At 56.8% G+C, this 27,840-nt stretch overlaps 17 protein-coding genes across 17 annotated transcripts in view; 9 read left to right on the forward strand and 8 right to left on the reverse strand.

Moving 5' to 3' along the window:
- Positions 1 to 10: 10 nt before the first annotated feature.
- VTJ04DRAFT_8819 (uncharacterized protein) lies at positions 11 to 3,415 on the forward strand (the record flags this gene model as incomplete). Its single annotated transcript, XM_069367297.1, has 5 exons — positions 11 to 310; positions 370 to 539; positions 610 to 2,912; positions 2,999 to 3,137; positions 3,229 to 3,415. 5 exons carry the CDS (start codon positions 11 to 13, stop codon positions 3,413 to 3,415), a joined length of 3,099 nt encoding a protein of 1,032 aa, XP_069215640.1.
- Positions 3,416 to 4,080: 665 nt separating this feature from the next.
- On the reverse strand, positions 4,081 to 4,938 carry VTJ04DRAFT_8820 (uncharacterized protein; the record flags this gene model as incomplete). The annotated part of the gene is made up of 4 exons (XM_069367299.1): positions 4,081 to 4,127; positions 4,343 to 4,492; positions 4,751 to 4,860; positions 4,934 to 4,938. The coding sequence occupies 4 exons, from the start codon at positions 4,936 to 4,938 to the stop codon at positions 4,081 to 4,083; spliced, it is 312 nt and encodes a 103-aa protein (XP_069215641.1).
- Positions 4,939 to 6,588: 1,650 nt separating this feature from the next.
- VTJ04DRAFT_8821 (uncharacterized protein) lies at positions 6,589 to 6,957 on the reverse strand (the record flags this gene model as incomplete). The annotated part of the gene is made up of 1 exon (XM_069367300.1): positions 6,589 to 6,957. One exon carries the CDS (start codon positions 6,955 to 6,957, stop codon positions 6,589 to 6,591), a length of 369 nt encoding a protein of 122 aa, XP_069215642.1.
- Positions 6,958 to 7,023: 66 nt separating this feature from the next.
- On the forward strand, positions 7,024 to 9,942 carry VTJ04DRAFT_8822 (uncharacterized protein; the record flags this gene model as incomplete). The annotated part of the gene is made up of 6 exons (XM_069367301.1): positions 7,024 to 7,321; positions 7,429 to 7,694; positions 7,810 to 8,598; positions 8,655 to 8,957; positions 9,014 to 9,328; positions 9,388 to 9,942. 6 exons carry the CDS (start codon positions 7,024 to 7,026, stop codon positions 9,940 to 9,942), a joined length of 2,526 nt encoding a protein of 841 aa, XP_069215643.1.
- A 54-nt stretch (positions 9,943 to 9,996) lies between these two features.
- On the forward strand, positions 9,997 to 10,548 carry VTJ04DRAFT_8823 (uncharacterized protein; the record flags this gene model as incomplete). Its single annotated transcript, XM_069367302.1, has 1 exon — positions 9,997 to 10,548. The coding sequence occupies one exon, from the start codon at positions 9,997 to 9,999 to the stop codon at positions 10,546 to 10,548; it is 552 nt and encodes a 183-aa protein (XP_069215644.1).
- A 1,292-nt stretch (positions 10,549 to 11,840) lies between these two features.
- On the forward strand, positions 11,841 to 12,736 carry VTJ04DRAFT_8824 (uncharacterized protein; the record flags this gene model as incomplete). Its single annotated transcript, XM_069367303.1, has 3 exons — positions 11,841 to 11,853; positions 12,383 to 12,513; positions 12,680 to 12,736. The coding sequence occupies 3 exons, from the start codon at positions 11,841 to 11,843 to the stop codon at positions 12,734 to 12,736; spliced, it is 201 nt and encodes a 66-aa protein (XP_069215645.1).
- A 33-nt stretch (positions 12,737 to 12,769) lies between these two features.
- Positions 12,770 to 12,970, reverse strand: VTJ04DRAFT_8825 (uncharacterized protein; the record flags this gene model as incomplete). The annotated part of the gene is made up of 1 exon (XM_069367304.1): positions 12,770 to 12,970. One exon carries the CDS (start codon positions 12,968 to 12,970, stop codon positions 12,770 to 12,772), a length of 201 nt encoding a protein of 66 aa, XP_069215646.1.
- Positions 12,971 to 13,168: 198 nt separating this feature from the next.
- On the reverse strand, positions 13,169 to 13,761 carry VTJ04DRAFT_8826 (uncharacterized protein; the record flags this gene model as incomplete). Its single annotated transcript, XM_069367305.1, has 3 exons — positions 13,169 to 13,226; positions 13,317 to 13,534; positions 13,672 to 13,761. The coding sequence occupies 3 exons, from the start codon at positions 13,759 to 13,761 to the stop codon at positions 13,169 to 13,171; spliced, it is 366 nt and encodes a 121-aa protein (XP_069215647.1).
- Positions 13,762 to 15,198: 1,437 nt separating this feature from the next.
- Positions 15,199 to 16,536, forward strand: VTJ04DRAFT_8827 (uncharacterized protein; the record flags this gene model as incomplete). Its single annotated transcript, XM_069367306.1, has 2 exons — positions 15,199 to 15,426; positions 15,514 to 16,536. 2 exons carry the CDS (start codon positions 15,199 to 15,201, stop codon positions 16,534 to 16,536), a joined length of 1,251 nt encoding a protein of 416 aa, XP_069215648.1.
- Positions 16,537 to 16,906: 370 nt separating this feature from the next.
- Positions 16,907 to 18,043, forward strand: VTJ04DRAFT_8828 (uncharacterized protein; the record flags this gene model as incomplete). The annotated part of the gene is made up of 1 exon (XM_069367307.1): positions 16,907 to 18,043. The coding sequence occupies one exon, from the start codon at positions 16,907 to 16,909 to the stop codon at positions 18,041 to 18,043; it is 1,137 nt and encodes a 378-aa protein (XP_069215649.1).
- A 565-nt stretch (positions 18,044 to 18,608) lies between these two features.
- On the reverse strand, positions 18,609 to 19,796 carry VTJ04DRAFT_8829 (uncharacterized protein; the record flags this gene model as incomplete). Its single annotated transcript, XM_069367308.1, has 3 exons — positions 18,609 to 19,178; positions 19,270 to 19,541; positions 19,607 to 19,796. 3 exons carry the CDS (start codon positions 19,794 to 19,796, stop codon positions 18,609 to 18,611), a joined length of 1,032 nt encoding a protein of 343 aa, XP_069215650.1.
- A 765-nt stretch (positions 19,797 to 20,561) lies between these two features.
- Positions 20,562 to 20,978, forward strand: VTJ04DRAFT_8830 (uncharacterized protein; the record flags this gene model as incomplete). Its single annotated transcript, XM_069367310.1, has 2 exons — positions 20,562 to 20,743; positions 20,855 to 20,978. 2 exons carry the CDS (start codon positions 20,562 to 20,564, stop codon positions 20,976 to 20,978), a joined length of 306 nt encoding a protein of 101 aa, XP_069215651.1.
- Positions 20,979 to 21,012: 34 nt separating this feature from the next.
- Positions 21,013 to 21,293, forward strand: VTJ04DRAFT_8831 (uncharacterized protein; the record flags this gene model as incomplete). The annotated part of the gene is made up of 2 exons (XM_069367311.1): positions 21,013 to 21,160; positions 21,208 to 21,293. The coding sequence occupies 2 exons, from the start codon at positions 21,013 to 21,015 to the stop codon at positions 21,291 to 21,293; spliced, it is 234 nt and encodes a 77-aa protein (XP_069215652.1).
- A 757-nt stretch (positions 21,294 to 22,050) lies between these two features.
- VTJ04DRAFT_8832 (uncharacterized protein) lies at positions 22,051 to 24,531 on the forward strand (the record flags this gene model as incomplete). Its single annotated transcript, XM_069367312.1, has 4 exons — positions 22,051 to 23,615; positions 23,688 to 23,824; positions 23,883 to 24,190; positions 24,262 to 24,531. The coding sequence occupies 4 exons, from the start codon at positions 22,051 to 22,053 to the stop codon at positions 24,529 to 24,531; spliced, it is 2,280 nt and encodes a 759-aa protein (XP_069215653.1).
- Positions 24,532 to 25,547: 1,016 nt separating this feature from the next.
- Positions 25,548 to 26,287, reverse strand: VTJ04DRAFT_8833 (uncharacterized protein; the record flags this gene model as incomplete). Its single annotated transcript, XM_069367313.1, has 3 exons — positions 25,548 to 25,868; positions 25,915 to 26,022; positions 26,087 to 26,287. The coding sequence occupies 3 exons, from the start codon at positions 26,285 to 26,287 to the stop codon at positions 25,548 to 25,550; spliced, it is 630 nt and encodes a 209-aa protein (XP_069215654.1).
- A 57-nt stretch (positions 26,288 to 26,344) lies between these two features.
- VTJ04DRAFT_8834 (uncharacterized protein) lies at positions 26,345 to 27,423 on the reverse strand (the record flags this gene model as incomplete). Its single annotated transcript, XM_069367314.1, has 4 exons — positions 26,345 to 26,825; positions 26,909 to 27,063; positions 27,139 to 27,191; positions 27,270 to 27,423. The coding sequence occupies 4 exons, from the start codon at positions 27,421 to 27,423 to the stop codon at positions 26,345 to 26,347; spliced, it is 843 nt and encodes a 280-aa protein (XP_069215655.1).
- Positions 27,424 to 27,457: 34 nt separating this feature from the next.
- Positions 27,458 to 27,840, reverse strand: part of VTJ04DRAFT_8835 (uncharacterized protein) — a gene marked incomplete at both ends in the record, with an annotated part of 1,318 nt that continues 935 nt past the window's right edge. Inside the window, one exon of the mRNA XM_069367315.1 lies at positions 27,458 to 27,810. Within this exon, the coding sequence (XP_069215656.1) occupies positions 27,458 to 27,810 (353 nt within the window). The remainder of the gene's footprint in view (positions 27,811 to 27,840) is intronic.

Consider the following 27,840-nt stretch of genomic DNA (forward strand, 5'->3'; position numbering starts at 1 on the left):
TGGGTGCTGCATGTGTAAGCTCCAACCAAGTCCCATCCGATCCGCATCCGACCTCCAGTTCGGAGTACTCCGTGCTGCCCACACCCGCCTCTGTGCGCCCCTCCGGGATGAGTCCCAGTCCATGCCGGCGAGGCACCCGCGATCAAAATTCCACCCTCAACTGCTCACCGCATTCCCCGGCCCTCCTCCCACGGCCGATCCCCAGGTCCTGAATCCCACGATTCCTCCCGCCCGACCAACGACGACGCTGAAAGAGGAGGGACTCGACGAGGCTACAGTCATCAGTCCACTCCCCGCCGTCCCACGGCCGGTTCCACGGACCAGACAGAACAGATTGAACTCGTACCACTTGCCCCCTCTGCCACCCAGCGCATCCTCGATTCCATCCAGGAACGCCAGCGCAAGTACGCCATCAAGAGTGCCCAGAAGCGCCGCTGGCTCGAAGAACAGGACGAGATGAAGTTCTCTCACAGCCTCCAGTTCAACGCCGTCCCGGACTGGAGCAATCATTACATTGCCTACAGCACCCTCAAGAAGCTGTAAGCTTGCCATCCCTACCTAGGTGTTTGAGGCTCTGACTGTTCCCGTCCCGCTGACGCGCTCCCCTAGGATCTATCAACTCGAGAAGGCCATCCACGTACCCCAAGGCGATGCTGAGTCGCGCCCGCTGCTCCAAAATGAGGACCCCGAGGCCATCTTCACTCGCGCTCTTGACGTGGAGCTCGAGAAGATCACTTCCTTCTACGTGCTGAAGGAGAAGGAGCTTTTTGACGAGGTTGAAACCCTCCTCAAGGACGCGGCCGATTTTGAAGAGGAGGCGGCTGATGAACTCCGGCCGCCCACTCGCCATAGCGAGAGGACACAGAGCGAGGGTCCCAGTGGGAGAGGTCGCCACCGCAGCCATAGCGTGCGCAGCCGCCAGTCGACCGAGGACGGCATTGAAGACAGTGAAGATGAGGGGGAATCCACCGGCTTGACCTCCAGGAGACGTCGTGGGAGCTCGGGTCGTCGCGGGAGCTTCGGCGGCCGTCGCAGAAGTTTACCGAGCGCCATGGCAGCCTCGACGGACCTGACGGCGTCTACCGAGTTCACCCGCCGTCAGAGCCTCTTCTACGACGACTATGCCGAGCAGGCCGTCCTCTTCTCCTCGGGCATCATGCTCAAGAAGCGCATGATCAACCTCTACGTCTCGCTGTGCGAGCTCAAGTCCTACGTCCAGCTCAACAGGACAGGCTTCAGCAAGGTGCTCAAAAAGTTTGACAAGATCATCGACCGCAACCTGCGGTGGAAGTACCTCAACACTTACGTCGACACCGCGTACCCATTCCGCAATGACACCGCCAAGGGCCTGGAGGAGCGCATCTCCAAGATGGTGCAAAACTATGCCACCATTGTCACAAACGGCGACCAAGAGACCGCCTTGCGCGACCTCCGCTCTCACCTCCGGGAGCATGTCGTCTGGGAGCGCAACACGGTGTGGCGCGAGCTCATCGGCATGGAGCGCCGCGCAGAGGCCGCTAGCCTCGGCCACACCCTGCTCGGCCGCGAAACCGATTTCCAGATGACGCGGTTGCAGGGCGACGAGGATATCATCCTCCCGCCCAAGATCATCCGGACGCCCTGCGGCAGCTTCAAATGCCCGGCATGGCTGCTCACGACTACGACGCCCACGCTTCTCGTCATCTTGAGCATCTTCCTTGCCCTCCTCTCCATCCCCATCCTGGAGCAGCCAGAACAACAGAACTGCCTGGCCATGCTGGTCTTTGTCAGCTTACTCTGGGCCACTGAGGCCCTGCCACTGTTCGTCACGTCGCTCATCATCCCGTTCTTGTGCGTCGTTCTCCGCGTCTTCCGCGAGCCCGAGAAGCCCCACCGCCGCCTGGCCTCCAAGGAGGCCACGAGCGCCGTCTTCGCGGCCATGTGGACGCCTGTCATCATGCTGCTCCTCGGCGGGTTCACTCTCGCCGCCGCCCTGTCCAAAACCGGCATCGACAAGCGCATTGCCACGTTCGTGCTCAGCAAGGCCGGGACCAAACCCAAGACGGTGCTCGTCGCCAACATGGCGGTGGCCGCCGTCGCCAGCATGCTCATCAGCAACGTGGCCGCGCCGGTGCTCTGCTTCGGCATCATTGAGCCCATGCTGCGCAATCTGCCGTCAGACTCGCCCATGTCCAAAGCCGTCATCATCGGCATCGCCCTCGCCTCCAACATCGGCGGCATGCTCTCGCCCATCGCGTCCCCGCAAAACGTCGTCGCCATCGGCATCATGGACCCACCCCCGACCTGGGGCCAGTGGTTCTTCATTGTCATTCCCGTCGGCATCATCAGCATCGTCCTCATCTGGCTCCTGCTGCTGCTGTCGTTCAAGCCGGGCCGCGGAACGACCATCGTCCCCGTCCGCCCCGTGCGCGACCGGTTTACGGGCATCCAGTGGTTCGTGTCGGCCGTCACCGTCGCCACCATCGCGCTGTGGTGCGCCTCGCACAGCCTGGAGCACGTCTTTGGCGACATGGGCGTCATCGCCATCCTGCCCATCGTCCTCTTCTTCGGCGTCGGCATCCTGACCAAGGAAGACTTCAACAACTTCCCCTGGACCATCATCATCCTCGCCGCCGGCGGCCTGTCGCTGGGCAAGGCCGTCAATTCGTCCGGCCTGCTGCACACCGTCACGCGCGCCATCACGGAGCAGGTGCAAGGGCTGAGCTTGTATGGCGTTCTGGTGGTGTTTTCGTCGCTGATTTTGGTCATCGCGACCTTTATTAGTCATACAGTGGCGGCGCTGATCATCTTGCCGCTGGTGGATAATGTCGGCCGGGGCCTGGACGATCCGCACCCGAACCTGCTGGTGATGGCGGGCGTGCTGATGTGCAGCGCCGCGATGGCGCTGCCGACGAGTGGGTTTCCGAATATGAGTACGTTTTTTTTTTTTCCTCCCCTCCTTCCTTTCTGTTTTTGTTGGGTGAGAATGGGTTTTTGCTAACCAACAACTACAAAACAGCCGCCATCATGAAGGAAGACCCCACCGGCCAGCGATACCTGCAGGTCTCGCACTTCATCCGCGTCGGCGTGCCCAGCAGCGTCCTGGCGCTCGTCGTGGTGGTGACGGTCGGCTACGTCGCCATGACGCTGACGGGCATGTGAGAATGTAAGAGAGGAAGGAGATGATAAGTTGGCAAACGGTTGGGAGCAGTTTGGTTTGGCTTCCCGCAGGTTTTTGGTATTCTCTAGTACTGGTACCACGGCGTCTACTGTCTACTGTCTACACGCGAGAGAGATTCCTACGATATACCACATAGAAAGGCTGGACTGGCTTGGACTGGACTGGACTGGTTTGGTTAAGCATGTGCCTAGCTACCTACCTACCTACATACCTACATACCTACCAAGACATGGGGTTTGTCGGTTCGTTGGTTGAGTTGGAGTTTGTTCGTCAAATCTTTTTTCTTCTGATTTGAGGAGGGAAGGAGGATGCATGGATGGTTGGAAAGGTCGGCCGGTTGTTGGTTGGCTGGTTGGTTGGGGGATATAACGGTGGTGGTAGGTGGGAGGGTAATGATAATCTCAAGCGTTTCTTTGGATGATACTACCGGTGTGCATGTCTGTACCTATGTTTTAGGTTTCTGACACCAGGTATGTCAAGTATGTACCTTAGGTCTGACTTGGTGCGTGTCAGCGTGGGCTTGGTTCTCTCCTGGTGATTCTCAACAACGTCTCGGGGTTCAGGTAGCTGTTCTGGAGAATCAGGTCTGCAGGAATAACAGTTACTCCGTGATTCCTTGGGTGCTGCGAATGGAGTTGCCGATTCTAGAATGGATCTCAGTCATTGACCAAGGTAAGTGAGTGGTGATTCTCGCGATCCACATTCTGGAGGGGTTGGACATGAGGAGCAGCCCAGCTTGGATGGGCGAGTCGGGGTGCGGAGGCGAGGTCAACATTCACCAAGAGAATTGTGGCATCGTTTTCAATCTTTACTCTCTTTACTCTTCATTTACAGAAATCACAACGGCATGGACACAAGTGACAGCAATGAGGACGTGACATGAGCAAATATTTTCCATTGTTCTGAGATATCTCCATCTACTATGTCTGGTATCTAAAGGCGGTTGGGACGATAACCTGGAAAAAACCTGCTTCACTGTTAGCCTCTGGGCTCGACATGAATTGCTCAGAAATGCTCAAGTGATAATATGGATCCGCGATCAGACATCCAAGGAAGATTTTGCCCTCATTTGTCCCGAGAATAGGCTCGTTTGGGACTCGAGTGGAAACTGCGAATGTATGGAAAATTTTCATCATGCGGAATGGGGGGGAGTAGAGAGAAAATTGACATGTGTGTACTAACCTGTTTGTCTTGTGCTGGTCGCAGCAGGTGAGCTGCAGTAAGCTTGGCTGTGGTATAGCGAGGGGAAAGAGAGAAAGTCGATGGAGGGAGGAAGGGCAGCAATATATATGCTGATGGATGCCAGCTCTGGAAGATTCCACGATTTCCACACTGTTGCCGGGTTAGCAACCGAACATTGGAAAATCAAAATTTCCAAACGCAGAGAGAAAGAGAAGACAATCCGCAATCTCTCGGCCGTAGTCAGACCAAAATACTGGCAAGTAACAGGCTCTCCCGCAGGAGTCGCCCGAGACAGACTGATCTTCGTTCATGGTCGAATCAGGTGGGAAAAGAAGACATGGTAGAAGTTGTCATCATTCGACGGCGAGAGAGGGAAGAGAAACAAAAACAGAAATTGTGACGACTTACCTTGTAGAATTGGAGCTGCTGGAAGGGTTGGTCGACCTGGGATGTTCACAATCCTCAAAGTCGAAGGAACAATCCAACCTCTAACGTCCTCCTCTCCCTCAAGCCTCGACCTGCCCAAAGCTGGGATACGCGGCGTGATGAGTGCAAGACAAGACAACAAGAATCGCTCAGCAATGCATTGACCACATTCGCAGTTGCGTGAAGCGACTTGCACTCGCGCAAAGCTGTCGGGAAAGGTGGTGGCCTGGGGAGAGGGAGGCAGAAGAAGGTTGTTTTGATGTTGTGGAAGAGGGAAGAAGTTGAGGCTGAAGCTCTTTTTCTGGGGTTAAGTATTTTTGGGAGGCCGATAAGACGCCCGATAAGAAATTTTTCAACAACAGACGCGGGCAGGCGCGGCAGCTGCTGCCAGGTACCCACGTGATCTGTGCGTCTTTCCCCACATCAAGCGGGACTGCTGCGTCTCCGGGAACTCGGTTATTTGATTTAGTGCCCCGTTTGATGGGTGCAGCTTGCAGTGTGTGTTAGTTGCATAATGCCCGGGCTTCTTGGTGTCAGGGAGGCCAAAGATGCAGGCGGACCGGAGACCAAACCACACACACGTGCTTGACGTTGCATTGATGCTGGAAATTGGAAGTCCAGCTTTCGGCCAGCAAGCTCATGCCTTGTAGCAGGACATCTCATGAGATAAAATTGGTTGTGTGTATTTTTTTTTTCCTCGTGTATTTTCAAGTCCATGTTTTTTTGGGTGAGTGGGAAATGCCTCGGAAAGAGCGCGACTGTTTTCTTGTTTGATGGACGGGGACCAGGCTCTGAAACGGGCCAACGGCAGAAACTGCAAGTCGGCGATGACTTTGGTGGAGACTGGACTGCATTTCCGGGCTGCCCGTCAGGACTTGACATCAACACAAGACCGACCGACTCAGGAACACTCACCGACACCACCTCAATCAACATCAGGTACTTAAAATGCAGATTCTGGGTAGTTAGGCAGAATATTGGAGCGGAAGTCAAGAGACATCAAAACAAACCGAGTTGGAAACAACTGCATGAAGCTCATGAAGGCATGACGCCACCAGGTAGTCGATCGTCTTGACCGGACGAGGTTGATTACCAAATTGGTGACAAGAGATTCCTTGGACAAGCACCACAAGCCATGCAGCAGTCATGCTCTCCAAGTGCTTACTACAGCACTTCGCTCAATCATGGCTGACGTCAAGCTCTGTTCGCTCATTTTCAAAAACACCCATGGACTTGATCAGAAGCAAGAGATGAGGGGGTTCAGTTCTCGCAGATCATCCTCTTCTGATCATCCACACGGGCACAACACGAGCTGCGTCGGCTGTTGTGGTGTCCTGAGTCCTGACAGTGTCGGGCAAGTGCCCGGCAAGTGTCATGTCGCGAGGCCGTGAAACATAAAAAGGGGGCTGCATCATCCGATTTAAGGATTTTCTATGCTTGTATCCCGTGTAAAAGGGGGCTAGGGGCTGAGGAGGGTGGCACCCGACCTCAATTTTCTGACTGGGTCCCGGCTCAACCCACCAACCAGGACGAAGCAAGATCTGGGTCCGGTCCCCGGTCGCCTTCTCCCATCCTGCTCCTCTCCCGCTCTCTGCTCTCTCTCTGCCTCTTTTCTGTCTGTCTGTCCCTCTTGTCCCTCTTGGGTCCTGATCTTTGCCAATCCCAACCCCCCGTCCGCCAAACTCCACAATCCGCACCTCCCACCGCGACACGTCGTTGCACCTTGCCGACCTCACCAGCCCAAGGCCCAACGCTTTTTGACGCCCTGCGCCGTCGTCGCATAATCTTGTGCTTGCCCTTCCACTCGCTCGCTCACTTGCTCACTGCATTTCGCCGGCCCGGCTGCTTTTTTTGGCCCACACGCCTGTTGCCTGCTCTGCTGCCGTTGGCTTTGCTACAGTAGAGGCGTCGCACGTCGCACCACTCGCCGCCGCTGCCATCCTTTCCCATCGGGTCGCCGTCTCGCTGCCCATCCATCCGACCGCCCGCGACATCGCTGCCGTGTTAATCCGCGCCGCACACAATCCCCGAAGCTGTTCGCTCGCTCTGCTCCCACCGTGTTCTACGCGCATCTTGGCCCAAACTACGCGACGCTTCTCTCCCGCGGCCCGGGCGCCCACCCGTCCGACCGCCGACCCGACGGCCGCGCCTCCTAAAGCACGCGCCTCCCACCTATCCGTACCCAACATCGCATGCGATAAGGCCCACGCCCTCGAGTCGTCGTCTGCTCGGTGCATCACCGGCCTCTCCCGAAGATGATGGCCAGCATGGGACCCGGCTTCACGCCGCATCCCGCGGGGATGCAGCAACATCCCGGCGCGCCGCCGGGCCATCCCATGGCCGCGCCCGGCATGGCGCATAATCCCAGCCAGCCCGGCGCCGCTCCCGGTGGCATGCCACACCAGCTCGTCGGCCACATTGGCGTCTCTGGTCCCGCCGGCCAGATGAACACTGCCGCTCTCATGGGAGGCATGCCTCCTGGAACGCCCGCCACCCACGCCGCCATGCAGCACCTCAATCCAGCCCAGCCCCAGATGTTCCATCCTCAAATGTGTTAGTAGTCTCCTTCCATGGCTTCGACTGCATGCCTTCCGGTCTGCGGTGCCAGGCTGCCACCCCTTGTGAAAAGTGCGCCGCTGACTTGTCATGATGTCATGTAGACGCAAACAATCCCGCCATGTTGCAGCAACATAGGCTCCTGTTACAGCAGAGGCAGCAGGCCTTCATTGCCCAGGCCCAGGCCCAGGCCGCCCAGGCCCAACATGCCGCCGCCTACCAAAACATGAACCCGTCGCAGATGGGAGGAGTGCCCATGGGCCAGATGACTCCTGCCCAGATGGCCGCCTTGAGGAGAATTCCGGTAGCTGCCCCCGTTCATTTTCAACAGCCGCAATTCGCTCAACAACAGCAGGGCCAGCCCTTGAACGTAAGACAAATCCCAGCCAGCGCGGGCGCTTGGTCAACTTCCCATCCGCCCACGGCAAGCCGTGTAGGTGTTCCTTCTCGTAGACTGCTTGTGCTAACCAACGTCGCCATGTCAGGCCGGCATGCTCCACCATCTCGCCGTCCAGCAGGGAATGGGTGGACAACCAGGAAACTTGAACCAACATCCTATGAACCCCCAGCAACCGCTCAACCTTCAAGCACACCAGATCGCTGCTCTGCAAGCTCAGCAAGCCCAGGTCCAGCAGGCCCAGCAACAGGCCCAACAAGCTCAGCAACAGGCCCAACAGGCGCAAGCCGCTCATCAAGCCGCTCAGGCTGCTCAGGCTGCTCAGGCCGCTCAAGCAGCCCAAGCCGTTCAGACTACTCAGGCCCCGCCGCAGGGTCCTGGAGTCCAGACTCCCCAACCTCCACCACAGCAACAACCTCAGCAGCCACCACCGCCTGGCCAGCAACAGCCGCAGCCGCAGCCGCAGCAGCAACAGCAGCAGCAGCAGCAGCAGCAGCAACAGCAGCAACCCCAGCAGCCTGGACAGACTGCCCCAACACCGGGCGGGCCGGCGTCGACTCCGGGTCCAAACCAGGCGCCAACACCCCAACCGAACCCTCAACAGCAACCTCAAGCGCCACCGCAGACCACTCAGCCGCAACATACCGCTCAACTGGTCGCCCAGATGCAAGCCCAAGTACAACAGCAGCAACAGCAGCAGCAGCAGCAGCAACAGCAACAGCAACAACAACAACAGCAACAGCAGCAGCAACATCAACAACATGTTGCAAACATGGCACTGGCCGCCCAGCAGACTTTAATACAGCAGAGGAGAGATCTGAGGAGCATATACATGCTCAGGCTTATGCACTTTAGCGAGGCTCTTAGCGGGTTCCCTGTATGTTCCCATTGCCCTGCTTTTGTTTCTAGCTGCTGATTTGGTCATTCTTGTAGGGATCCAAAACCAGAGACGACCTGGAGTACTGGAACAACTTTGTCAGGCAGTTCTTCTCCCAGAAGGGCGTCTTGAAGCACACTATCCTGTTCAAGGAAGGTGACGACTCGACCCAGGCAAAGCACTACGAGATCGCGTACCCCGCCATCGCTCGCTATTTCCACACTCACTTCGACAGCGGAGTCAAAACGATGCAGTTGGTTCTCGACAAGGTCACGGTCGATAAGCCCATGCCCAACGACTGCCACATTCTATGGAACGACAAGGCTAGCCTCGTCTACTGGTTCGAGGACGGCGCACATGTAAGTTGAAAATCAGGTTGCGTGGACGCAAACAATCAATACTGACTATGTTCTAGGTCGTTGCCAACGGCACTCTCCGCGTCCAGTTCGACAACGAGCAAAAGTTTGATATTTTCGAGTTCGAGACGAGCAATCACGAGGAGTACATCTCCAGGCGGCTCGTGATTCAAGCAGCCCGGCCCTCACACAACTGGGTCAAGGAGTGGCGCGGCCTCAACCCGCAGGACCCCAAGGCTTCGCCAGAAATGAATAAGAAGGGTAAGCCTCGGCCGTTCAAGATGCCATCAGGGCCACCTCCGGATCTCGAGCTCCCCCATTCCAATGTGAAGAGCAACGCGGGCGTCACGGAGGCTGTGTATCAATTCCTTGAGGTATGTGTTGACTCGCCTGTTTACAACAACCTATATTGTCAACTCTAACTCCTCTGAAGATGGTCGAGATCATGGGCCAGATGAACCCCCTCTTCAACTACTACCACTCCCATCCCGGCCTCGCTCCGTACGCGGCCCTGGATCAATACGTCAACCAACTCAACGCCTCCGCGCAAGGTATGAACGGCCAGCCCGGCGGTGTCGGCAACATGCCGCAAGGCCCCGGCGCCCCGGGGCCTCGCACCCCCAGCTTCGGCCAGTTCCCCATGGGCGCAAGCCCAGCCATGGCCAACTCGATGCTCCCCGGCTCGCCGCATGTTACGGGATCTCCAGTCCCAGGCCAGATGGCCGCGCCCATGATGCAGGTCCAGGCAAGCCAGCAGGGGACCAGCTCCAGCGGCCCGAGCGCAAACACCTCGCCCGCGCAGGGGAGCAATAAGAGGAGACGGCCGTCGACAGTGAAGGCGGAGGAAGATGCCGGGCAGGGGCCGACCTCGGCGCCCACGCCCGTGCCCATCGGGACGCCTCAGCTGAACGGCGTGCAGATTAAGGGGAAGCAGCCGCCCACGCCGAGGATGCCGAAACGGCATAAGACGGGGACGAACCCGGTATGATGAAGAAGAGGGTTGGTGTGGGCTTCATATGAAGATGCACCTCATGAGTACAGCATGAACAAACAAAAAAAGCAAAAGGCATGGTGTGATGTTATGTGTCATGGCTGGCTGGTTGGTTGGCTGGTGTTGGTTGGTGCGGGTTGGGAGTGTTGCCATCGACAGCGGGTAACGGGGAATGGGAAAGCAGGTGATGGGGAAAAGGGAGGTTCGGGGCGGGAGGGGAAAACAGGAAGGAGAGGAGCGTTATGTCAGCGACGACACGACGAGTCACGACGGCAAATGACCACGAAGTCAATGACGACGACGACGGTTGACACGTACGGATGGACGGACAGACGGACGGACGGATGGACGATACACGCCTCCTACTACGACCACTACCTACCTACCTACCCACGCTATCCTATCCTACCTAACTCCCAGCATCTCTGCTCCTCCTCCTTCTCCCCCTCTTCACCCCGTCCGCCCCTCCTCCTCGTCGACCTCCTGCGTGCCTACCTTCCTGGGCACCTACCCTACCCCTTTTTCTCGCTTTGGGTGGCTGGTTATGGGGTCATGGTCTATCGCCACCGCTGGGTGATTTCCGGCTGGGAGGCGTTGTATTAAGGGTTCTCTTTTTAGTATCATCGTGGTATTTTGCTGCTGCTACTGCTGCTACTACTACTGCTACTGCTGAGTTGCTATATTGTTATCTCTCTGTTGTTGTTTTTCTGTTGATTTGCAAAACCACACTCGATCTTAACAACATGGGGCGTCATCAAGGTTTTATTGTTATTAGCTATTATCAACAAGGGGGAGGGGGTTTCTTGGTTGATGGATTGATTGGTTGATTGGTTTCATTTTGCGTTTCTTAATTTTTGTTTGGAGTTGTTGCTGTTGTTCAGCACAACTTGAGTCAAAGTCAGGGTATCTATCTGCTCAATCAAACGTGGTTGGTCTCAAGGAATGATGTATGTGTGGAAGTGGAAAAGGGGTGTGTGTGTGTATGTGTGTGGTCTTCGTCTGCTGGGGAGGAAGGGGAAAAGGAGGGGTGCCACGTGTTAACGGTTTTACTAACTAGTTACTTCCTAACTACCTGAACTATTGTCGTGTTTTTGATGCAAATGGATATGTATTACTGATTCTATGTGCCTACCTCGGGTAGTTCGCTGCTCGCTGTGAATTGTTGATGATGTGGTTGACTCCCTAAGCACCCTCAGAGGCTTCTGATGTATGACTGACTTGACAACCCATCGGCGTACCTTGTGCTTGTTTATCATCTTGCAATAAACATATGTTGCTGGGCGGGGCTTCTATCTATACCTGACTGACCTCTTATTAGGTGGCCTGTTTCCAAATCCATATCACCACACTTCTCTCTCTCTGCTCTGAAAGCAAGAGGCCATGAATTTGGGGGTATGCAGGTTGTTTCCAACTGGACTTGGTTCCTCCTCTTCTGGAGAGAAAGAGAGGACACGCCGCCATGACATCTTCATTGCATACCAACAAAGGGAATGTCGATATACCACCCATAAGGGGGCAGAAGCATGGCTTGACTTTGAACAGCAACCGCAGCGCCTCGAGGAAATGTTATATGGGTGAGTACTGTACGTAGCTCTCCGTTTACTCCGTGCATAGGTATGGATATTGAGCTCAACCCATCTCAGTGTGTACCAAGTATCTCCCGAGATCCGGGCAGACGATAACAACCTGAATCGAGAGAGGAATCAACAACAACGACGACCAAGAGAATGCGGTCAGATATCTTACCGACCTAGATCTCTCAGACGCCCTATCTCTAGTGAATTAACCACCCCTTCCCCAAATCTTCCACAGAATCCACGACAGTCTCTGATCTTATCGGAGCCAGGAGATTGAATGAATGAATGAATGACTGATCCCAGAGGGTTGGTAACAAAATGTCCCAAGTTGGTACGTACGAGTCGGGAGACATTCATTCCTATCCATCTCTCAGCCTATAGGTACCTACCTACCTCCCTACCTACCTCCCTACCTACCTACCAGACCACCTTGGAACTATCCAGGGTAACCTAGATATGTACGGGTATACATTTCCCCCATGTGCTGCTGTCATCCACGTATGAATCCCAGGCTCCCAACTCCACGTCCATCCATCAGTTCACCCGATATTACGACACCCAGGACACCATCGCGAGCGTCGTGTCGTGTCGGTCGTTGGGCTGTGGTGGTGTTCCCAGTTCCGAGCAGGGACAGACCACACCAAGTCCAATCTACATGATGCTTCGTCATAAAGAGTCCCGACAAAGCTGGCGGCCGAGACGTGCATAGTTTGTTGGATATTGTTTTATTAAGATCCCCAACCGGTTCTCCTAACCCTATCTGACAACCAAGCCTCCTCACGCCATGAACCTCTCCCCAGGATCCCGGTCACCGCCGCGTCTGGTAAAAGCAAAGAGCAATGCCTCCTTTTCCTGACCAGGCCGGGCAGCTCCGCTCCGACAGAGGTCCGCTCCGTATCGGGACCGGGACCGGGACCGGGACCCGGAGCCTAATGGTGCCGAGGTGGCAGCCAAGCCGGCGGCGGTTGCAGGGATGGCTTCCCCTAACCAAGTAAGGCACTTCCAGGTTACGGCCTCCACTTTCACTTGGACACAGTAAGTGGTAATAGTCAAGACACGAGAGCTTCACGCAGCGATACCGAGAACCAAGGATGATAATAAGCAAAGCCAAAAAAACAAATTAATACGTGTGCCTTTGATTCGTGGCGAGTAACTAGCACCATGGCAGCAGCAACAGCAGCAGACGCCGGCTGAGAAGGTACTCCAGGAGTTGACCAAAACCTGGAGAGACTGCGGCCCGGATACCTTCACCGCCGGCGAACAACAACAGGGGGATTACTTAGTTCGGGCCGAGTCAGATGACCAATCTGGCTGACTCTATGTGGCCCGCTGACGCTTCCCCTGTGTCTGCCAACTGACCTGTCACCGAGGTGACCATGTTGAACCGCGCTGCTGCTGCTACTGCTGCTGCTCCAGAGACGACACCTCGAACCAACCCCAAACCCCATGCCAACTGAGACAGGGTCAACAAGAAACGCAGTGCAGGAAGGTACACTCCAATGTCCCCCAGTCCCAGCCATCCGTGGTGCGACCTCTCCGCATCCCAAAGACCAAATCCCAAGAACGCCGCATTAGACACATCTAAAGGGAAAAACAAGAGGAAAATAAAGGGCTATTTCATCACCGGCAAACCCACGAGTCAGCGCTTAGGCAGTTTCGAAAGCGCCGAACGTGTTCTCGCCCGAGTAGGTGATGTAAAGGAACCTGCGTAGGCACACCGTGTTAGTCATGCATGCGCTCAGGTGATGGACCGGCAGACAGGCAGAACAGAAGAAGGACGAGAGAGCAACATACCCATCCTCATCCTTATGCTCCTCGTAGATGCTGCTCATGAGCGCGGCGGTTGGCGGGAGGGTCTCATCGACGAAGATGAAGATGGCCTTCTCGGGCGACAGCTTGATGCGCTTGCGGATGACATAGACGAACTGGCCGACCGTCAGGTCCGCGGGCACCAGGTACTTCTTCTTGTCGATGGTGGCGATGTCGCTCTTTTCCACCTTCTCGCAGATGACCTATATATGCGCGCGCGCGCGCAGAGAGGTTAGCGAATGTTTGTTTTGTGATTGCGATGATTGATGCGACATCTGAGCGGAGAGTCGGCGGCGAAGGCTGGTCGGCTTCACCGCCTGGGGTCATGATGATGACGTACCGGGATGCGGTCGGAGTACTTCTGGCGGATGCGCTCGGCCTCGGCCTTGCGCTTCTCAAAGGGGTGCTCGTCCTTGAACTTGCTGCGCATTTTGGCGGTTTGGTGAGGGAGTTCTGTTCTAGTCGTTGTTGAGGGAGAGGGAGAGAGTGAGAGAGGGTTTGGTCTGGAGGGTACGGGAGCAAGTATGCGATCAGCGGTAAGGTACGGTTCCTGGAGTAACCAAGGATGGCGGTGTGGTGCGTGGGTCTTTAAGGGAGTGCAAAAACGATGACGGAGACGCGTACCTTTATGAGGGAAAGGGGTCGATGGCTATGGAAGATGGAATCAGAAGCCGAGGAGGAAATTGATGTAAAGGCTAAAGTCCTGTTGTTCGTCCTCAGCGCTGATAAACGCTGGGGGAGTGGTCAGGCTGAAGGCAGCGGGCGGCGGTTCACCACCCAGGAGACAAGAGGCGGGGCTGACCCGATGACCAAATGGAAGAGGGATATAGGTGGGTCGGTTGCTGTTTTAGGATTAGCCTCAAGGCAGCCTGGCTGCGTCAGTCGGCGGGCTCACATGGCAATGCCAAGGCAGGTGCTCTTTGGACGCCTCACCTCAGTCGCCCCAGTCCCGTCTCAACAACTTTGAACCATCCATTCCATGAGCTTGAGTCAGTCTTTGTGCAAGGAGTCGATGGCCTTGTTTGCTGTCTTTTGTGTTGCAAGATTTGCACGCTGGCTGGCACCTGTCAAGGCTGCTGTTCCAGGAATATGTGTCCTTACAAGCCAGACTCTTGAGGCTTTACTTGTACACTCTCTGTACGACTGCATCCCTGAGGGAGGATCAATGGCGAACGCTGACCGGGTCGCCCAACTGTCCTTCGAGTACGTTTGCGAACTTAGCACAAATGGGACTGATGTCATCCGGACAAGACGCCCTCAGGTCTCCCATCTCGTGCTGAAGCTGAGCATCTTTGCTTCCATACATCACGTGAAACAGTCACTCTTGCAGTTCAGGTTGCCTTCGTCCATGAGGTGGACAGAACAGAACGCTGTCAGCTTGACGGGATGCCCCGCTTCTCTCCCTCTTGCGCAGATGCAAGGGGTTGAGTTTGTTCTGGAAACCCCGCGGGAAGCGCTGCGGGTGACGCCGAGGGGCATTGTCCCTCGTTGCACTGCGACTGTAGCAGTGGCGACGATCCTTGAACGCCGAGCCCAGAATGCGGGCCTCTCTCTTTTAGAGAAGTTCTTTGGATGGACATAATGCATGCTGCAAACATGCGATTCTGACCCTGGAGTCGTCCGAGACGCATCCGGCCTGTCAGCACCGGCAGTACTCGGATTTGTCTGGCTTCGAGAACATCATCTCCGCGGTGTGTCCCGGCTTGACGCCTGTCAACGAGACAGTGGCTAGGGAAAGTGGCCTCATGCTGGGGCCCGGAATCGCCTGATTCTTCCACCTCCCGACCCTCGGCACCGTTCCCACCACGCTACCCTCCGTGTGCTCCGGAGTACGTAGTATTTCCGTATATAAGCCGGCCCGGCCACCATGGCATCCTGCCGGCCCATACTCCGTCTCTGCTCTCCGCAATCCAGGCTACGCAGTCAATTGATCTCCCGTATCGGCTCAAGAGTCTCGCCCACCAATTCTACGACTTCTGTGCGTTCCTTAGCATCAGCGTCAGCGTCTAGCCGAGCTGCCCCGCCGTCAAACGCACACTTTGCCTGGGTAGTGGGATTTGGTGTTATTTTCTCAGCCACCCTAGGATTCAAGATGGTATGTCTTTGCTCCGGCTGCCGGCGCTCGCAAATCCTTGCGACGTGGCCTCCCATGCTCGGTTCCTAACGTAACGGCGCTGCGCAGGCCAAAGAGGAACCCTTGAAGGCGGACACGCTCGCCGAGCGCGACCAACAGCTCCGGGAAGCCCAGGGCATCTCGGACGAGTCGCCCATGCGCCTGCGCATGGAAAAGTTCGTCAAGGAGCAGCAGAAGGAAATTGTTAAGGCGCTTGAGGAGCTGGACGGCACCAAGTTCCGCGTAGATGAGTGGACGCGCAAGGAGGGCGGCGGCGGCATCAGCTGCGTGCTGCAGGAGGGCAAGGTCTTCGAGAAGGCCGGCGTCGGCGTCAGCGTCGTCTACGGCACTCTCCCCAAGGCTGCCATTCTCAAGATGCGCGCCAACCACAAGAACATTGCGCCCGACAACAACATCCCTGAGAGCCTCGAGTTTTTCGCCGCCGGCCTCAGCATGATCGTCCACCCGTACAACCCCATGGCGCCGACCGTCCACCTCAACTACCGCTACTTCGAAACCGCCAACCCGGACGGCTCGTCGGGCACCTGGTGGTTCGGCGGCGGCGCCGACCTGACCCCGAGCTACCTCTTCGAGGAGGACGCGGTGCAGTTCCACAAGTCGCTCAAGGACGTCTGCGACAAGCACAACCCCACCTACTACCCGCGCTTCAAGAAGTGGTGCGACGAGTACTTTTACAACAAGCACCGCAACGAGTCGCGCGGCATCGGCGGCATCTTCTTCGACGACCTGGACGAGGGCACGGCCAGCCGCGAGGAGCTGTTCGCCTTCGTGCAGGACGCCCTGCGGTCGTTTGTCCCAACATACATCCCCATCGTCCAGCGCCGCAAGGACCTGCCCTACAACGAGAAGCAGAAGGAGTGGCAGCAGATCCGCCGCGGCAGGTACGTCGAGTTCAACCTGGTGCACGACCGCGGGACGGCGTTCGGGCTGATGACGCCTGGCGCGCGCGTCGAGAGCATCCTCATGAGCATGCCCTTGACGGCGACGTGGAAGTACATGTTTGAGCCGGAACCGGGTAGTGAGGAGGCCAAGCTGGTGGAGGTGCTGCAAAATCCGAGGGAATGGGTATAGACGGGAGAGAAGAAAAAATGTGTAAATTAATACTGGGATGGTGTCCGCATGGCGACTTACGGTAGATATGGTTTTTCGGGTGCAAGGCGTCAAGAAAATATAGTAGTTAATTTTGTTCAAGTCCAGACTGTTTCAACCCTGCTTCACTCAACACTTCCATTTTTCAAACCTTCGCCCTCCGCGATTCTGCCCTAGAAACAATTCAACCTTGTGCATGTGCTTAACAACCCCAGCATCACAGCAACCCGACGTCACTGCAGAAACTCGACTAACTCGACCTGAGAACGGTCAACTGAACAACACATTAACAACCAAGAACTCAACAACACGCTCAACAGACACAATTTCCCCCACCGACTCCCAAACCGTCATGACACCACCACGACCATCATCATCAACCCCAACCCTCCCCACCACCCGTACCCTCCCCACCACCCGTACCCTCCTCACCTCCCTCTTCGACGCCATCAGCGCCATCCCCCTAAACCCCATCCCCAATAACAGCAACAACACAAGCACAGACAGGACCGCCAGCGACAATACCAACAATGCCAATACCAACCCCCTCCGCCTCGTCCCGCCAAACCACCGCCACCTCCTCACCACGCTACACGTGCTCTACCCGTCCCTGGTTTTACCTGCGCTAGATCTCTTGGACAGGGGCGGGGTTGTGGGTGTTGTGTTGCCCGAGCAGGATGGAAGGGATGGGAGGGGTAGTGGTAGTGGTTCTGGACCTGGGCCTGGCTTATTAAGAGGGGAAGAGGCCGGCAGCAATGTCGGACCTGTTGGCGACGGTGTTGGTGAGGCCGGACACAGCAGCGGCACTGGCAGCAGGGATGAACAACATAACCCACAACCAGACGAGGGGAAGAAGAAGCACCAAGAGCAGCAGCGGGAGAAGAGAGGGGGGTTGAAAAGAAGAATCGCCGAGTTTTACCTCGTCCAGTCTTCCTCGTCTTCCTCTTCTTCTGCCACCGCCGCTGGTGCAGGCACGACGACGACTAGCACTGCCGGGACAGCAGCAACGGCAGCATCGACAACGACATCGGGAAAGCCAGTGAAACAACAACAAGCAAGCTGCTACGTCGTGCGGACAAGGGCATGGCATTGCACCTGTGCGGCGTTCGCCTTCGCTTCCGTCGCCTCCGCTGCCGCCGGTGCTACTGCTATGACTCCTGTTCCTGCTCCTGCTCCTGCTCTTACGATCACAGCAGCAGCAGGAGTAGAAGCAGAAGCAGGGGCAGAAGCAGGTGGCCAAGACCAACAACTTCCACAACCAGACCAACAACCTCCACAAGTCGAAGACCAGCAGGAGGAGGACGAAGGAGAGCAACAACAACTCCCCTGGACCTTCGGAAACCTCAGCCTCGACCCCGCCCCGCCTCTCTGCAAGCACCTCCTCGCGTGCGTCCTGGCGGAGCGGTGGGACACAGTACTGGGGCGGTACGTGGTTTGGAGGAGCGCGGCGAGTTTGGCGGAGGTGGCTGGGCTGGCGGTTGATGTTTGAGGAATCAGCCTACCTTACCTACTTTTTCTTGCCTCAGGGACATACTTTGGTTTCAGTCAGACGCGATGGCGGTGAGGCTGGTGTTGAAGTCTTTGGAGCTGGCTGGTATGAGTTGGAGGGGCAGTAGGTAGGGTTGAGGGATCATGTGAGCGGGGTACCTTAGGTGCGTTGGAAGAGAGGAAAAGGGAGATCTACCTCATAAAGATGAGGGAGAAAGGAGATCTGGGGGTTTGACAGGCTAAATTAAGAGGGACGTGTAAACTCTGTCGTCATGTCCGGAGGATGATGGTATGTATGGTTTGATCAGGTCTTGTAGCCTGGCTGGTATGTCCGGCACAAAGGGACATCAAGACCGGGATCGTAGATCAAAGACACAGCAATATCATGCCGGAGAAGCACATCATACCACCAAACGTGGCCGCGAATAAATCGTCCACAGCCACGACAAGCTCGAATTACCTATCTCTCGAGCTAGCGCAGGCTGTTCCACACAGACAACGCGCGAGCGGCATCTATCTTTGCGCCGTCCCGACCCCTTCTTTTCCCCCTATCTTGGTTCTACCACCTATTTCTTCTTCTCCTTACCCCCTTCCTTCTCCTTCTCCCCGCCTTCCTTCCCCTCCCCATTCGCCGCGGGACTGCCCTCCTTCTTCTCTCCCTCGTCCTTCTTGGCCGCGTCCTTCTCCTCCTGCTGTTGGCGGTTCTGGATCTTGTTCTCGATCAAGTCATGGAACGCCGTGATGGCGCGGATCAGGCTGCTCAGATAGATGGCCATGAGCTGGTCGTTGGTCTTGACGCTCAGCGCGTACTGCAGCTCCGTCTCGCCCTTGGCGGAGCCGTGCTTGGGCGTCGACAGGTTCGGAAGGAGGTTGAACACGTCCTGCAGGTTGCCGAGGATGGCGTGGTTGACGGGCAGCTGGCCGTCGAGGACCTTTTGGAGGTAGTTGGCGATGTCGCGCAGGCGGAGGTGCAGGCCCTGGAGAGACTGGAGCTGGTTGGTCAGGCGGGTCGAGAGCGTGCCGACCGCCACGTCGCGGATGTCGCGCAGGAGGTGCTCGACGCCGATCTCTTCGGCCTCTTCGGCTTCGATGATGGACGGGGTGTGGACGAAGGTTTTGGAAGTGGTGGTTCCGTCCTGATGGCGGACCGATATGTGGTTAGTTGGCACGAATAATGTGGCGGGGGGTAGCGCGGGGTATAGCTCCTGTTTCTGTTCGGGGACGTACATCCTTGATCTCCTCGACGGCAAAGTAAGCGTCTGTCGGGACGCCGGCTTCTTTAGGCTGGACATCGATAATGACGAGCAGCGGGTTCGGGGTGTAGCGCTTGAAGAGCTCGTTGATCTCGAGGTCGGATGCGCGGAGCTTCGGGCCTGAGTGGTACCAGCCTATTAACTTCTCGCGGGCATTGACCTTCTTGAACATGTCGTTCATGGATTCGACATAGTTGTGGTCGAGGAACCACACTGATGGGTCCTTGTCATCCTCCTCGAAGGGAACTAAAAGTTGCAACCAACGGTCAGCTCAGGCCCGGGTTGGAGAGGAGGCCTGTGATGGTGCTGACCTGCGAAGCTGTTTGACACGCGGACATTCTTGCCGTCGTTCTGTCCTAATAGCACACCGACCACACGCTTTGTCTTGCTCTTGTAGGATTCTGTGCGGTTGTAGTGGTCGACGACGGACAGCAACACCAGAGGGGCAACTGAGACGTTGCGCGTTACCAGCGACAGCGTCTCTGCGGTGGTGGCGGGCATGGCGGAGAGCTGGGTTTCGGCAGTCGACGATGGGTCTGTAGCGTATCAATGCGAAGTTGGGGGATTCGTGGTGAGGGAATCGAGATCAGTTGTGAGTTTCCAAAGTTGGAAATATTTTGTCGTGGTGATGGTGTGTTTGCTGTTGGCTGTTTGGCTGTCGTCGTCAGTTCGCTGCCTCGCCGCTTCCACCAAGACCAGAACCCAAGATCTGTACCCAATCGGGCTTAGCGTCGACTGTGGCAGGTGGTGTCCCGCTGCTGGAACCTGGGCGCGGCTGGGCAACCCTGGGAAGGCGCAGAGAAGGCTGACGGGCAGTTCCCTCTGCCCGCTCTCTGCTGCGAGGCGGGGGGACGCTTGGGCCAAGTGAACAAGGGAAGCTCAGACCAGACAGTTGGGCTTGCTGCCCGCTTCTGTTGCAGCAGGTCGCACTAAGCCTGATTGGGAATGCTGGGAATCAGCTGCCTGTCTCGGAACTTGCATTGGGCAGGCGCCTGGCGTCATCTCGATGCTCGGCATCCGAGGGGGGCCTTCTAAAACGGCGGCCATCCAAGGTGGGAGGGAAACATGCGGAATCCTTTCCTTGTCTTGCCACAACGAAACAAATAAAAACATACCGGTTTGAACTCTTCGGCAACGAAGATCTTTATTTCATCAAACACACCAGCGACTTCACAGACGCTACGACTATCGCTCGTTTCCGAACCAACACAGCCTTGACAACCACCGCCGACAAATCCGACGATCAACCGCCGCAACACCGCCAACATGAAGCCGTTCGCCATCTTCGTTTCCTTCCTCACGCTCTTCAGCAGCGTCATGGCCGTTGACATCTTGAAATCCGTCCTCATCACCTACCCGCCCGAGACTCCCGATTCTGTCGTTAACAAGGCCAAGGCCGCCGTTGTCGAGGCCGGCGGCGTCATTACGCACGAGTACACGCTGATCAAGTAGGTTTCTTTCGGCTTCCGGTGTTCCCACGCGCGCATATGAACTGGCACATTTGCTGGCTTCCGGCAGTGTTTTGCACACATGTATGGTTGCTAACGACCACTCCCCAGGGGTTTCGCGGCCAAGGTTGGCGAGAAAGTTCTTGAGACGGTTTCGGCATGGGGCAAGGAGTACCAGGTCCTGGTCGAGGAGGATGAGGAGGTTCACGCCATGGGCGGCGGCGTCGGTCTTTAAGCTTTGAAGGAGAAGATGCACGAGAAACGATGTGATGCCTTGGACGACAACAGATGATGCGACACACCATGACGACAATACCGGCAAGTCGCTCGCGGGCTGGAGAAACGAAACGATCGACTTGCATTGTACGCAGGGACTCGTGATGGATTACGGTGTTTGGACGGCGTCAGGAGATTGGGGTTTCTTTTCAGATCACTGAGCCACCTCAACGGACGGCTCGATCAAGATGATGCCTCCGTACTGGATGTGGCATGGTTTTGGGCCAGGCAATGCTTAGGCGGCAAGCACGCGCACTCGAATATTCAAATTTAAGCTGTTCTTCGTTTCAACATGATTGCTGCCTCTTTTTGGTCGACACCCATTGACATCGGGCTCTATATCAGTGTCTATGAAGATAGCTCCATGCCCGTTAACTCCTTCGTATGTTACAACCTATGTGTCTGGTCCGGGGCATGATATGGACAAGGTGGACCTAGGTAAATGTTCGCATAACCTGAACTGCATGGTTGGGAATAGGAAGAGAAGTCTCCTGTTGTCTAACAATCCAGAGCCCTCATGCGCTTCCCTACCTACCTCAGTGCAGAGGTGCAGATTGATGCTGGTCGCTCTGGGGTGCCTCGATGAAGCGCAAAGATGAATGAGGTTCTCCCAACAGCGCTAGCCTTGGGCCCCTCCTTCCCCAACCCCCAGCCAATCGGCAGCTGGTCACCGCCTGTAGCACCCGCTATCGCCAATGTCATGGTGGGGCTGGCCCCTGGAGCCGCTCCTCCAAGCCAGCTTCAACCTGAACAATGCCATTGACATCCAAACGCGCCTCCGACGGGAGAATGATGAAACGCGGGGACACGGAAGCCTGAAAAGAGTGACGAGTCGCGCCACATAAAGGCTTTTTTTCCTCATCTTATTCTCTTGTATTGACCTCGGAAGCTATGTGACGCGGTGCAGTCCTAATTTCATACTAGCGTCCGCTCAACTCAACCAAGGGTGCCCTCCCAACCGGATATCTCTCTCCTCCATCTAGCACCAGCCAGACGTTCCCGGACGATCCCCCTCCACAACACCTCCCACCATGACAACACACTACAGCCCGGCTACCCAGGCCGCTCTCCTAAAATGGGCCAATACCTTCGACACCCGCCACAAGGCCGAGACCCTTCAAGACTTCCGCGATGGCATCATCTTCGGCCAGATCCTCGAGCAGATGCTGGCTCCCGAGTTCAGCACCTCCAGCCTCATCTTGAACCCGCAGACGGACCATGATTTTCGGCAGAACCTCGAAACCGTGTACCGCGGTCTGGCGAGGTTCCTGCGCACCGACAACCCTCTCCTCGCCCCTTCACCTTCCGAATTCCGCGCCATCGCCGAGAATCCCACCGATAATGCTTTGTGCGAGTTCCTCTCGGCGTTCCTTACCGCCGCCTGCATGGGCTCCCTCTCACGCACCTACGTGCCCAACATTCTCACCCTCGATAGCAACACCCAGGCCGAGATCGCCAAGATCATCAACCTCAAGACGGAGCTGAGGGACGAGAGGGAAAAGGCCGGCGGCGCGCCCCAAGACGACGATGTCGCCGAGGACATTGACGTCCATGCGTTCCGCGACCCGGAGCTCATGGCCGAGGAGCTGGAACAGATGAAGGTCAAGGTGGATATCCTCAAGAGGCAGAATGCCGACCTGCAGTCGCGCGTGGACAAGCTCCTCGACACACGCGAGGCGATGCTGCAGGACTTGAGGCTCGCCCAGGATGAGCTCACGACCCTGAAGCGAGCTAGGGGCTCCGACGCCGCCGGTGCCATCAGGGACCTCCGCAACGAGATCCGAGAGAAGATGGCCGAGATAGACCGCCTGGAGGACCTGCTGGAGAAGGAGACACTGCGGTCGAAGCGTCTAGAGAAGGAGAACGAGGCCCTGCGCGCCAAAGCCGAGCGCCTTAAGGACCTCGAAGATAAGGTCCAGGTGCTGGAGCACGAGACAAAACAGCAACAACAGCTCATTAAAGGTCTCGAGAACTACAAGAAGAAGGCCCAGGATCTGACCGCCATCCAGCAACGCAACCGCATCCTGGACGAGCAGATCCTCCAGCTGGAGCAGGAACTCAAGAACTACGACGAAATCAAGGCCCAAAATAGGAGGTTGCAAAAGGAGATTGAGGAAAAAGTCAAGGTGCTGGCCACCAACGAGCAGGAGATCATTTTCACTCTTCAGTCCAAGAACGCTCTTCACGATGCCAATGAGGAACTCAGGAGGCGTATCGAATACCTCGAGTCGAAGCGCCTCATGGATGAGAATACGATCAGGGAACTCCAGGAGCAGCTCCAGATGGGCGACATCCCGCCGACCGGCTCCGACAGTCCCGGAATGGGCCCATCCCAATTCAGCCTGGAGCAGGAGCTGGAAACGACCGCCGACCCGGCCATGGCCCTGCGTCTCGAGGTTCAGCGTCTCAAGACCGAGAATGCCGTGCTGCGCAACAACATGGCGGTGGCGTCCGAAAACGAGAGGCTCCGCGCCGAGCTCGACCTCGCCCACCAAAAGGTTGAGCACTATCGCCTGCAGTGCAACGACGCCATGGGGAAGCACGCCCTGGCCGAGGAACAGCTCGACGCCCTTGCCAAGGGTGCTACGAAAGAAGAGTGAGTGCCTACCCATCCGCTGTCGAGCCCAGCAATGTCAAAAGATGACCCTGTTAACACGAAGTGATTTAGGGATGCCACCTTCCTCAAGATGCGCAGCGACCTGCTCGCCGCGAGCAAGGACGTGGGTACGCTGCGCAAGCGCATCCAGGAGCTCGAGCGCGAGGCTTCTGATCGCGAGCGCGAGTTGATCCGTCTCAGGACAGACTGTAGGTTCATGTGCATCTCAAAGAGAAAAGACTTGTTTGCTGACCAACATGTCTGCAGTGGACGCAATCGGCCAGGAACAGACGGAAGCCCTGGCCGTGCTCAAATCCTCAGACGAGCTCATCTCCGAATCTCTGAGAACCGAGCTCGAAGCCGCGCGTAAGCAGCTCGGCCAAAAGGTGTTTGAGCTCGACGAGATGAAAGAGCAGCTTATGGGCGCGCTCGTGTCCAAGGAGAAGATCCAGCGGAAATTGGATGATGCCTTGGGTCAACAGCCTGCCGGACAGGAGGAGGCGCAGCCCAAGAGCAGAAAAGAGGACGCCGAGAAAATTGAAAAGTTGAAGGCTGCTTTGAGGCAGAAGATTGAGGTGAGTTACCATCTTGGCTCGCGAGTCCGGTTTCTGTCACAAGTACAGCATTTCTAATTTCTCCGGCACAGCAACTCGAGAAATCCGAGCAAGAGAAATACGACCTTCAACGCCGTCTCAAGCTGGCCGAGAACGGCGGCGCCTTGGCCGCCTACAAGGCCGCCACCGAGGAGAAAATCAAGAACCTGCAGCGCGAGAACGCCTTGATCGCCACGGCCTGGTACGACCTGGCCAGTCGCCTGCAGAGCAACCACGTCGTCCTCCAGCGCCGCCAGGACGCACCCCGCAGCTGGCTCTACAAGCAGCGCCATTTGGTCATGCAGCCCTCGCCGAGGAGGTAGGACTAGTTCCTCCACCATCACCGGCAGCAGCAGCAGCAGCAGCAGAGCCAGAGGCCACGACGGCAGCACCAGCACCGACAGGGACAGGGCTAGAAGCGGCGGTTGCTTCGACATGTGCGCGGCGCGCTCCCGGTGGTTTTGATGTGCGCTTCCTCGTGCTCAGGCTTGACGAAGCATCCGGCGGGAAGAGGAGCGGCAATACCGGGGGAGAATCGCAGGGTTGTTGCTGGGCTGTTTTGGTATGTTTGTTTTTTGTTTCACCTACCTACCTGGATTTGTCTCTTCCGTCCAAACAAACCATAACCACCTGCATATCTACATCAGCGACTTACCCTAGCTGACGCATGGAATACGCAGGTATATGGTGAGAATTGCCTGGGCATGGGCTTCGACCACGTACTTGAGCTGAGGAGACAGACACGCTTTACCTTTTCCCGCCTATCGCGAAGGCGCGAAAATCATTTGCTCTGGTCGAACTCAGTACAACCCTGACTGCTGTCTGAGCGGAACCGACCTTGACTTCGCCCGGCCTCTACCTTCCTCCGTGGCTTCACCTGGGAGCGAGACAGGGGGGACATGTGGATCAAGTTTCCGGTTGCATCCCTATCACATTTTTCCTCTTTGCTTCTCTTTTACTTACTCCTTGACATTGCTATGGCATCCATCTGCATGGACACACACACGCGCGCGGGCGGAGGAGGATAGACATGTGCCTGTTGTGTTGGGGAAAAGGGGTGGATGATATGGGCATGGATGATGGAAATGGGGCTTGGGGTCTTGCGTTGCTACGTTCAGACCACTCGTTTTTTGGTTCTTGCTTATATACCCCCCAAATTGAATAGATCATAGGTTTTGCTGATTCAGGTCAGGTAGTAGCTTGTAATACATACACAGCCCGGACCTGAAGCCATCGACTGACGGTCCAGTGTTTTGTGAGATAGGTACCTCAGGTAGTACGAATCGGCAGGTTATTCCGCAGGTTAGATAAAAAAAGAGCAGTTGTTCTACATGGGTGTTTAAAAGTACATGTGGCGTGTTCTCTCAGTAGAACCTCCGCTACCCAAGGGGTGAGTGAGTGACCCTGTCCAAGGGGGAAACAATCCGGAGGTCGGTTGGTGGGTGTAAGAGGGAGGGGTATCGATGACCGCGAACCCCGTACTGTGCATGGCAACATCTACATACCCCGACCCAAGCGCTGAGAACCGAATAACAACGCCCATTCCTTTGCCATTTTGTTGTCCGTTTCCCCTATGGCACGTTCCGAATGAGGACCTGTGCTGGTCAAGGTAGTAGGTAGCCCAGATGGAGAAGAAGAGGATGAACAGGAACAGAACGCCCTCCCAAACGCCACTTCATCTCCCTTCTCCTTTTTTTTTCAGTCACCCTGTTTTTTCCTTCCCCAGCCGCGCTGATGGTCCCATACAACAGAAATAACATACAACCCCGAGACGGGAGGCCGTCGCTTTTCGTCTCGCTCCGGTTTTTTGTGGTCTTCCGTTTTTTGTTTTGCGTGTGTTCTTCTTCAACCACGGCCGAACTAGAGCAGTAATTCGACTTCCCACCTGTCCAGGGCCTTCTTCTTCCTGCCAGGAGCAGTGCCATCCTTCAACGTATCCTGTAAGGGGGAAGGAGAAGACGTGTTCACTCCAACACCGGCACCACCACCACCACCACCACCACCACCACCGCTGCTGCTGCCACTGCCGTCATCATCATCATTATCATCATCACTACCACTGCCTTTTCCTCTACTCATTCCACTCGTCGTGACGACATCCACCACCCCACCACCTTGTTGGCGGCGATGGCCCATCTACGAGCTCGCGGCAAGCTTCCCCAACCTCGGGGCGCCCGAGCTCGACGAGGTGGCGGCGGCGGCCTTGGCCTTGTCGCCGTCAAAGATGGCCAGCAGGCTCTTCCAGACCTGCTGGGGCGGCTGGGCGGCGTCGACGGCCTTCCAGATGCCCGTCTTCTTGTAGTAGTCGACGACGGGGGCGGTCTGCTTGTGGTAGGTGGCGAGGCGCTTCTTGAGGGCCTCGGCGTTGTCGTCGGACCGCTGCACCAGCGGCTCGCCGGTCACGTCGTCCCGCATGGGCACCTTGGGCGGGTTGAAGGTGGTGTGGTAGCTGCGGCCGGAAGCCGGGTGGATCAGGCGGCCCGTGATGCGCGAGACGAGCAGCTCGTCGTCGATCTTGAGCTCGACTGCGTGCTGCAGGGACTGCTTGCGCTCGCGGAGCATCTTGTCGAGGCCTTCGGCTTGCGGGACGGTGCGGGGGAAGCCGTCGAGGATGAAGCTGTGGAGGAGAGTGGTTAGTGGTGGTTGGACTTTTTCTCTGGTAGACAGGATGATGATGATGATGGTCGGAATAGCACAGACCCGCCCTTGCACTCCTGGTTGTTGTCCAGCTCCTCCTTGATCATGCCAATGACGATGTCATCGCTGACCAGGCCGCCGGCGTCCATGATCTTCTTGGCCTCGAGACCGAGAGGGGTCTTCTTGGCGACCTGGGACCGCAGCATGTCACCCGTGGCCTGCGCAAGGGAGAGAGTGTCATACGTTAGCCTCCGATATCGTCAGCGCCGGAATGAGGGACCAATTGGCCTTACCAGGTGGCAGCAGTTAAACTTCTCCTTGATCTTGGGCGCCTGAGTCCCCTTGCCTGTGTTGTTGGACCGTCGCGTGAGCCTCTTGCTCCCTTTACTTTTTTCCCCTCCTCCCTCGTTTTCCTTTCACATACCAGCGCCGGGAGGGCCGATCAGGATCATGCGGAGCTCCTCCTGGGTCTTCTTCTGAGCGCCGCCCAGTTGCCTGTTCTCCAGGGCCTGGACGCGCGACTCAATGTTGGCGATGATGCCCTGGAGGCGCTTGATCTCGTCGTCGAGGTATCCCATCTTGTCGGTTCCGGTATCGGCTTGATGGTGGTTTTCAGAGGGAAGGTTGCCGGACTGTCGTCGCGAACGAGCGGAACAAGGCACAAAAATGAAAGTGGCAAGCCGAAGTCAAGGCCGAGCTGGACTGCGGAAACTTGAAGACGGGGAGGTCGACGAAGGTCGGAATGGGTGGAGGAAGCGCAATTGGGACCACGGGGTCGACAGGCGGTGCAAGATGCGGTTCCTGGAGGTGGAATGGAAGAAAGGCAGAGGGAAGAGGCGTGGTTTTGTTTTCCCGGAAATTTTGATGGGATTCCTCCCGCCACGCTGGACGTTGGAACCACCTCCACTGGCGCGGCGGGACTGCCGGGACCGGGACAGTGACCACCTGCTGCGCGGGTAAGACGCCTGGCCCCGGGGGGGGTGGGGGGGGGGGGG

This window comes from Mycothermus thermophilus (assembly GCF_041956435.1).
Source record: "Mycothermus thermophilus strain CBS 625.91 unplaced genomic scaffold VTJ04scaffold_6, whole genome shotgun sequence".
Taxonomy (NCBI): Eukaryota; Fungi; Ascomycota; class Sordariomycetes; order Sordariales; family Chaetomiaceae; genus Mycothermus; species Mycothermus thermophilus.